At 39.5% G+C, this 9,526-nt stretch overlaps 1 protein-coding gene across 1 annotated transcript; it reads right to left on the bottom strand.

Moving 5' to 3' along the window:
- Positions 1-262: 262 nt before the first annotated feature.
- Positions 263-5,277, bottom strand: PPP1R3A (protein phosphatase 1, regulatory subunit 3A; the record flags this gene model as incomplete). The annotated part of the gene is made up of 3 exons (XM_008950241.1): positions 263-2,746; positions 4,975-5,111; positions 5,219-5,277. Coding segments are annotated over 3 exons (2,680 nt in total), but the record flags the coding sequence as incomplete, so codon positions are not given.
- Between the last annotated feature and the right edge of the window lie 4,249 nt (positions 5,278-9,526).

Genomic DNA, 9,526 nt, shown 5'->3' with positions numbered 1-9,526 from the left:
GCAACAGCTGTATTTGATTTTAACTTGATGTGCTTCAGAATTCATATTCCTATAGGTATTTAATGATCCAAACATAATGGTCCTATATAGTATAATTACTTATATGAAGGCTCAACTTCATATGTAATCTTTTAGAAAAGATGCTTCAGTGGAAAACTTACTTTGGTTCTAACAATGAATAGCTCTTTAACAGTGAAAATTCGTTGGAGGGATTGAAGACTATTGACCATGGATCTTGAGCACAGTTGACAATCAAAAAATGTTATTCCTTTTTGACAGATTCCTTGTTTCTTCTTCCTGCGCAGTATAGCCAATACAAGGAGAAGAGGTAGAGTGCAAGACAAACCATCAAATCATAGTGGTAGAGTGTTGCAGCAAATAGAAGAAAGAAGAAGCAATAACACATTTTGCAAGCAATATATTTTAAACCTGGAGACTCACTAGGTAGCTTAAGTGCTTCACTCTCCTGGTTAGGTATATCTGCAGAATCAAAGATGTGCTGGCTTTCCTTCTGTGAGTCATCAAGCCAGTTTAGCTGTTTCCCCTCAGTTATTAAATGGTCAGAGGGAGAGCCTGACCCTCCAGCTTCTTTGGTGGGCTTACTAATCAAAACCTCTGGCCTTCGTGACTTCTCTTGTTTGAACTCTGCTTGATGAAAACATTGACCTATATTCCTTCCTCTTCCTTCTCCAGCAATTGCTGTGTCTGAAGTGGAAAGTACTTCTTTTTTTTCAGGAGAGAGATTTTTATTAATACATGTGATTTCCTTTGGTAGGCTTAAATCGTACCCTGACTCAGCAGCAACTTTGTCAATGACTTTGAATTCAAAGTGTCTACACAGATTCTCCATACCTCCTACCACAGTGGACCCTTCAGAAGACGACATTTTCGTTTCAGCTTTAGCATGTAAATAGGAAAGTGTACCAGCATGGCTTCCTTCCCTACAGAGCAATTCTGCCTCCTCACCGTATAGATGCTTCTGGGTGCTCGGGGGATGTTTAGCCACTTCAGAGTAGAATCCCTGATCCAAACTTTCTTTCTTTCCAGTAGCAGAAGCCCTTACTGCTTCTCCTACAGGTGAAATATTGCCAGCGTCTGGTTGTGCTCTGGCACGTTTTTCCCTGCTATTGCATATAGATGTCGCTTCTCCTTGCAGTGTTTCACGTACGCTTGCATTATAAATATCTAAAACTGATTCCTTTTCAAATTCAGTGTCATATAATACACCCACTGTGTTGAGTTGACAAAGAGCATAATGTGAACCATCATTTCTCCCTTCATGTGTATCAAACGCAGCTTCCTTTTCCTCTGTGGGCCTGTCACTTAGCACAGTCTCTTGAGGTAGCTTAGCAATTACTGCTTTTTCACTGGTAGACATTTTTTCTGGAGCACTTTCTGATGTTGTTTTAATTATATAAGCTGTACCTGCCTCTGCTTCCTCTGTGATACCCTGCTCAGAGACAGAAGACTTTTCACAACTCTCTGCCTTCTGGCAGGTAAACAGCTCCTTTGTGGAAGCTGTACCCCAATGCCCTGTGTCCCCTCTCACTCCCCACCAAGCCTCGCTACCCGTTTCTCGCCATCTCTGCTGCAGGGGGCTTGCTTCGCTTTCCTCTCCCATCAGTCTTCCTCGGTTTGTGTTGTCTGACTCTCCTCTGTCTTTTAACCTTGTGAATCCTCTGTGTTCCCGAGTGTCTCCAGCCCTCCTTTCATCCCACGGAGAGGATGCCGGGGGATCTGCCTCTGCAGGCCTGGGTGCCTGTTTGTTGTCTCTGCCTGACAGAGGCATTGTGTTCGACGCTTTGGCAGCATGTTTTCTACACGACTTGAAAGGCTTGGGTGCTTCCTCCTCACCGATCAGTGCCAAGTCTGCTACTTCGATGACTTTCTTCTCCTTCCCTGCATCGTTGTTATAGCTCTTCCCTGACATTTCACCAGCTCCTTTTTTTTGCATATATTGGCTTTTTGTGGAATCTATTGAGACATCAGCATGTGCAAAAGTGCTGGCATATAAATCTCCTCTTAAATGTACCTGAACTTTGCTTTCAATCATCTTGATTTTTCCTTCATTTTTGTCAGCGTCTGACAACAATGAATCCCGAGTTTGGTGAGACATCTGCGGTGCCTGGTGCTGTGGAGCTGGATTAGCATTGCCATCCAGTGCCCCTGCTACGCATGCATTTAATTGCATGGATTCATCATGCTCTGGAGAAATGGTTTCTGGTCTCATTTCACAGGCCCCTTTCGAGGTAACAGCATCATCCTCACTGATGAATAACCTCTCCATCATCTTACTTCCCGAGGTGCTATCTGTTTCACCTTTTGAAATATCTTTGTGGCTTTCACCTTGTTGGCTTGAGACAGTAGCCATAGTATCAACTGCCTCATTCTGCTTTGTCCCAGGAAAATATTTTGCCGATAAGAGGCTTTCACTGGTACCAGTATCTTCCAAAGATTGCTCGCCGCTCTTCTCCAAGCCAGCAGCGGCTTCTTGCCCTGACAGCTGACTACTATAATCTCTTAGGGAATACTTAACTGTATGTTCTAATTCTCCCCCTATCTCTTGTGAAGTGTTTTCAGATGAGGGACTGATAGGCATAGGGCGGAAGCCACTGCTTTTTTCTATGCAGGTTAGATTTTTCTCCAATCTTTCAGTTTCACTTGGAAAATTAACTGGTTCTGTGGTGTATGAATTCCTTTCATCTCTGGAAGAAGTACCTCTAGCTCCTGTGAAGTGCTGATTTAGCTGAAACAATAGAATAGAAAAGAATGATCAAAAAGTGCTTTGCAAAAATATGCCAAATGAAGGAGGCAGGATTTTATTGTGGGAAGTTTTGTTTTCAGCAACAGAGCTCTTATGGAAACATGTTCCAAACCATTTGCAAAATTTGCATTGTATGGATTTTTTAACATAGGCAATGAGCTTTATGGGGTGCTGAAAGGAGCAGGAAGTAAAACAGTATTCAGAACCCTCTCTCTTTATTCATGAGTTCAGTAAGCTGCTAGTGCACTTTATACAAATTAAATCTGAAGAGAATATTCCCTTAAAGGGAGGCTAATTCATTCTCTATACATTCAGTTCTAGGCTTGGAGGGAGGGAGATGTGGGGCGAGGGGGGAGGATTGGTGCTTAAATGAGGGCACTGATACAGTACATCAAAGCCTGGTAATGTACAGTATTGTCCAGTAAAACAAAGACACATTTCACACTGACAAATACTGTAAGGATTATCTGTGCTTCATTTCTCTCAGGGACCATTTTACAGGCTTCAAACCAGACTGTTTTTAGACAATCTGGTAAGACATGAGTTGGAAATGAGATTAGCGAAGTAAAAGGCCAGAAACTAATCACTCTCCATCCTGGCTCCCAAATATCATATTGTATTATTCAGCTCTGCCTGCTTGTCATTGCACTCTCTTCTCACTTTAGCATAGTCACACCAATAGCACCACCTGATCAATTAGAGGCTAGCTTCTTGGGTACCCCTTTATGCATTTGCACTTGCTGTAGATACCCCCATTACAGTTTCTCTTATTAATATGTTTTCTGCAAAACCTCTGCAAACTATTAATAGTAAAACGTCACTCAAAGAAAAGTGAGGGAGCTAATGTCTCTGCAAATTCTGTTTTAATGACCCTCTGCCAACCAGTGCTCAAGTGTATTTGAGTTCTTCGGTGATGCCAACTGTCAGGATTTAACAGTGAGATGCCTGTGGTTTTTTCCCCTCCTCATAACTGACATTTGCATGATCTCAATAATTATATGCAAATCTTACGATTTCCCCTTCTTCTCACATAAGGCTCATGTTACTTGTCAACTGCACAGCTGTCTTGTGAGCCAATGCCTCTGCTTTTCAAAGATTTGGTTGTATTTCCATCTATTATAAGCCTTCATTGTTTAATTCATTAAAGAGTGCATACTGCAAATTAACATCTAAATTATAGCTCCCCTTTCATTTATTGTATGGACAATCCTGGCAATTGATAAACAAACGTTCGTATTTGATCTTGATTTCTGTAACAGGGTGGACAGAATAACAAGGGATTTTTGAGGTCCTCCTTTTTATGTTTCACCATAAAAAAAAAAGGGGGGAGGGGGAACTTTGACTTTCAAGTAGTGAAAGGTCCCACAATAGGCAACAATTTTCAACTTTTTTTTAGCAAAAAAAAAAAAGTTTCTCTCTAAATAAGACGAAGTTATTCTCTATCAATAAGAAAAAAAAGAATGGTTCTCATCTTGCTCTCCTGTCTGATTCATCATTCACATTTTCACAGGTGATAGCTATTATAATCTATGATTATGAATCTATGCACCCAAATGATATGAGCTGAGAACAGACACTGAGAATAATAGATTGCTGTACGTGTCTCATTTATTGCCATTTTTTCTTTCATACTGAAAAACGCAAGCCAAACCACACACACACACACGCACGCACGCAAATCCAAATAGATTGAATGTTCACTGAGTGTGAAATTTATTATAAAAAAATTAATGTCAAATACTGATATAGAAAAATCAGCTAATATAAATATATATATACTTATTTTGCTCATATAGCATGTTACACAGTAATCCTTTGAAAAGCCCCAAAAGCAAACAGCATCATAAATATAAAAATTTTATGAAATATAAAGCATTTATTTAAAAATATTCCCATCCCAGAGACTAGGAGGGGAGTTTTTTGAAATGCTGCTCTTCTAATTCCTTCAAACTGTCATTTAGAGCCTCTGGTAAAGAAGTAAATGGGAGAAGTCATTAATTTAAGACCAGAAAAAGTTGATGCACTGTACTGAAATCAAAGCACCTTCTATTGTCGAATCAGTTAGCGATTCAATAGAAGTACAGACCAGGGCTTTACATTTGTAAATTAGTACATCAGTCAGCTCTGTTAAAAAGGGGCATTTCACCAGCTTTGAAGCATAAATGGATTCAAATCATTTAATACTGTAGATATAATTGCATAACACTTACCAGCAACTCTAATTCTATTTCATCTTCTTCGTGATCACCCTGGTTGTATTCTGCATTTTTATCTTTTATATTTTCATTAGCTGGTTTGGTGTCTTTGTCTTCTGCTTGTGAATAAACAATCTCTGGGATGTTTGTGTCTGAAGAGTTAACAAAAACATTGAATAATCTCCATGAGGTTTTTTGTTACACTATTTTTTAATTAACGTGTGCAGTAAGGAAGAACTAATTAAACCGGGTGTTATACCTGAAGTACTTGAATTATTCCTTGTGTCGTCGTCAGACGTCGCCAATAATTCTTCTTTGCTGTTAAACAAAAAGAAACTTCCTGTGTTATTCTGCAAAAATTATTGTTCTAATTCTTTTTAGACTCAGCTATAAAAACTGCCACTTAACTGCACAGAATTTTGAATGCTGTTTGAAATTCTGAAAATAACAGCTTTATAAAATGTACCTTTTTTTGAGTGACCTGATATTAAACAATTAAGTCTTGGTCAAAGAAAGAATTGGCCAAGAAAATTAAAATGTGTTGACCTTCAGATTGCATTGCAAAGCTGATGGGTTTTCCCAGGCCTTTTCTGAGAACGCAGCACAAAGGTGATTAGATGGGTCAGTGACAGGAGAGTGTAACTTTGGGGTCAGGCAAGGGTCTGGAAGGATATATGCGTTCAGGAGACTGAGCCTCTCTCCTGCTTGTATTTTTCAAATATTTGTATATCTACAGACATTGCTGGAAAAAGACATCTTTGTTACCTGAAATAAATCAAAAGATTCTCCCTGAGTGTATACAGTATAAATCCTGTTGCTAAGCTATGACTGGCCAGCAGGCATGAATTCTGCCTCCCTGAAGCCAGTGCAATTTTTGCTGTTGCTTTGCTGGCTGTGAAAACAAAGGTCAGGTCCAACACGACAAACACCTACAGGGAGATGCTGAGTGCCTGCAGTTCTCATCATTATCAATGCAAACTTGATAGCAGTTAGAATTGCGTGCTTATAGGGATGTAACCCTTAGTGCAAAAGGGAAAATAAAAATATAAAAAGAATGTCACTTATGTGAAATGTAAATTGTTATATCACTCCTAATGACTTCTCTATGAAGAGCAATTTTTTTCCTGTAGGTCTTAATTTATGCATTTTTCAACCAGTCGTCCACCTCTGCTACTGAAAATTACTTTCTAATTTTCAAATATTAATCTTTTCCACTTCTATTTTCTTCAAACATCTTTCATTTGAATTTATAGAACATTAATTCTGCCACCTAAATGCTTAATTCAGAAGGAGGATGCTAAATTTATACTCTGATAAAAGAACCTAGACATCAACTGTCACCAACTTTTAAAAATCCAACCTTTATTGGGATTGCCAGAGTAAAGCAGACAGAAGATCCTGCCAGTCTAGCACCTGATCTCTGACACTGGCCACCATCAAGGGATATACTTCAGGGAAAAATCTAAAGTTCTTGTAGGAAAATACTTAGAGACATTTGCACTGCCCTATTAAGTTTCCCCTTGGCCTTTTGTTGTTAGAAGTGGTCCTTGAAGCACAAGATTTAATGCTTTCTCAACAGTTTCTCATCATTAACTGCAATAATGCTGAATGTTCTCACCATTTGTTTGAATGTCACATGACTCTTGAATTCTGGCACTTGCATACCCTCTGCACGCCTCCGACTCTCCTACTCACATCAAGTTGTCCTTCCCTGCCAGCAGTTGCTGCAATCTGCATTTCATCCTGAAAAGGCTGATAGAGCCAAGCCCTCATTTTCAGTAGTTGTGTGAGGTTTTTAAGGTAAATCATTATTGCTTATTATTTATACATCATTCTTCTTTTTTCTTTTTTTTTTTAACTGTCCAGATGCTTTTCTTAGTGTTACATCTTGTTCCCTGTTTTCTTCTGCCCTTTTACATCTTTTTCATCGGCCTGCATCCATAAACCTGGACACTTTGTAGGTTGAGGCTTAACCACAAGACAGATGCACTAAAGCATTTAGGTGCTAATAGGGTGTCTACAAAAGCCCTGGATTAGGAGCCAAGATATGTATAACACATGAGCTGAGTCAGTCACCCCAAAATAATGATCCCAAACCTGCATGGGCACAGCAGGGAACCTTCTACTGCTACCCAGTGGGGGGAAAAAAAAAAAAAAAAAAAAAAAAAAAAAGGAGTGTCTCAGAACTATTCTTTGAAGGTAGCTGGCTACCTGCAGCTTTCAGCTATGTGGACAAAACTCTCAGGAAGCAGGGATAGCTGCTAGAAGAAGCCCTCATCTACTTCTTAAAGGAATGGAGTCTGACACATTTTTTTTTTCTGTCCAGAAGCATTTGCAGGAGAATGGGAGAGATTGATGCCTCTACCTAATGTAATAGTCTATTGGCAACCAGAGTTCACATCCGAGATTCTGTGGCACTTTCAGTTTCTATCACAGCCTGTTGAAATCAAAAACCACACTGCACACACATCAAAAAGTACTCAAATTACCAAGATGCAGACTGGTTTAAGAGAAACTGGAGGGCAGATTTGCCTACTGCTCTTGAAGCTGGATGTACAAACAAGACACTTAATCTTTAGTTTACCCCTAACTCCTTGGAGAAAAGAGAAAATGGATTGCCTCCTTTTTACTGTGTACCCTATCCAGTGATTATTTTTGGTTCTGATTACCAACTTTTCAGTGTAAAATATAGACAGAGTCTCTTATCTAGACTTAGTTTTCTAAGCACCTGTGCTCAGGCAGTCATGTACCTCACTCCTATCATCAGCAGTGGAAGATTAGCACTTCCAACAGGAGATTCGTTCCTTCTGTCATGGACATCACGAGTGAGATAGAGTGATACATCCTTCAAAGAAGGTCCTCTGCCTCTGGAAGAGACTGACCATACAGTGACTGCCTTAGGCTAGAACCATAAGTTTTGGATAACTGAAATCAGCTAAGTGAATATCACCTTGTAACTCTTAAGTTCAAACTAGAACGTAGGTATTGTCTGGGGCTCTTACACACAATGTGTGACCTGAGCCCCTTAGTTTTATTTCTGTGGTTGAACTGGTCCTTATCTCTTGTTCTAGAAGCATCTGGAGCCCTGCTCCACTGTTTCTTTTCACAACTGCAACATAGGTAATAAATAGCAATGAGAATCATAGACTCACAGAATGATCTGCGTTAGAAGGGGCCTTTAAAGGTCACCTAGTCCAATCCCCCTGCAGTGAGCAGGGACATCTGCAACTAGAGCAGGTTGCTCAGAGCCCCATCCAACCTCATCTTGGATGTTTCCAGAGATAGGGCACCCACCACCTCTCTGGTCAACTTGTGCTAGTGCTTCACCACCCTCATTGTAAAAAATTTCTTCCTTATATCTAGTTTAAATCTTCCCTCTTTTAGTTTAAAAGTGTTACCCCTTGTCTTGTTGCAACAGGCCTTGCTAAAAAGTCTGTCTACATTTTTCTTACAGGCCCCTTTTAAGTTCTGAAAGGTTGCAATAAAGTGTCCCTGGAGCCTTCTCTTCTCCAGGCTGAACAACTCCAACTGTCTCAGCCTTTCTCCATAGGAGAGGTGCTCCAGCTCTCAACGTGTGATTTCTTTGGCTCAGGGGAGTCTCCTTTGTCAAGAAAGCACTAAGACGCACCCCAAAATATCACAAGAAAGGACTTACTAATAGTAATACATCCTCACTGCCTGGATCCACATTGCAGGACTTCTTGCACGTTATACTGAATTTCAGAAAGATGCTTGGTTTATAGCCTATGACTTGTGCACACCTGTCCCGCAAATACCCAAGTACAAGGAAAGTCAGTGTAACAGTTATTTTCCTTATTTTACTTCTACATCAGAAATATCTGTCCTCATATAATTATTCTAGTGGGAAATCTAAAATTAACCTAAAATGAGGATATTAATACTGCAGTCTTTGAGGAACACAAAGAGCATAAAACAATAGTAATTTAATAGCACTACTTCAATCTAAGAAGCAATATGAGGATGCTGAGACTGAGTGCCTACAACTACAGAACAATCTCAAACATGTATGTACACCCTGAAGACTGAAATAGTTCCCAAAGGCTAATAAAAAATAGACTCTTCATCAAACAGTGGAAATTAGAAGGTGTTTGCCTTGTTAGTAAGTTTTTTGACTGACTTTTTTCTCCATATTTCTCTGAAATATTCCTGGCCTGCTATCAGAATTCTGTGAGCAGATTTTTACAGTTGTAATATGAATTAAGTTTTTGTTGCATAAATTAATTATCTCACTGTGTTGCAGAGTGTGGTCTAAATGTGCTCACATTGTGTAGTGAGAGATACAAAATTTGTGTTCTCTTTAAAACCAATTGTTTTTCTTTTTAAGTGATCCAGGCATTCTGACAATGCATATCAGCTGATGCTGTTCACTTCCAGCTTAAGTACCTGTATACTTGCAGAAGCTCAGTTGCTTTTTCTCCTTCAGCTGAATGGGGCACATCTTCATAAGGTGCATCAGGAACTTAAGAATTTCTATGAGAATTTCCAAAAAGTGTTTATGTTCATATGATTCATTCTTAATGCAATTATCGTTCACTTGGACTAAGTG

This window comes from Merops nubicus, unplaced genomic scaffold (assembly GCF_000691845.1).
Source record: "Merops nubicus isolate BGI_N331 unplaced genomic scaffold, ASM69184v1 scaffold4462, whole genome shotgun sequence".
NCBI lineage: Eukaryota > Metazoa > Chordata > Aves > Coraciiformes > Meropidae > Merops > Merops nubicus.
The sequence above is the reverse complement of the archived record's forward strand: the minus strand, read 5'-3'. Positions and strand labels throughout refer to the sequence as shown.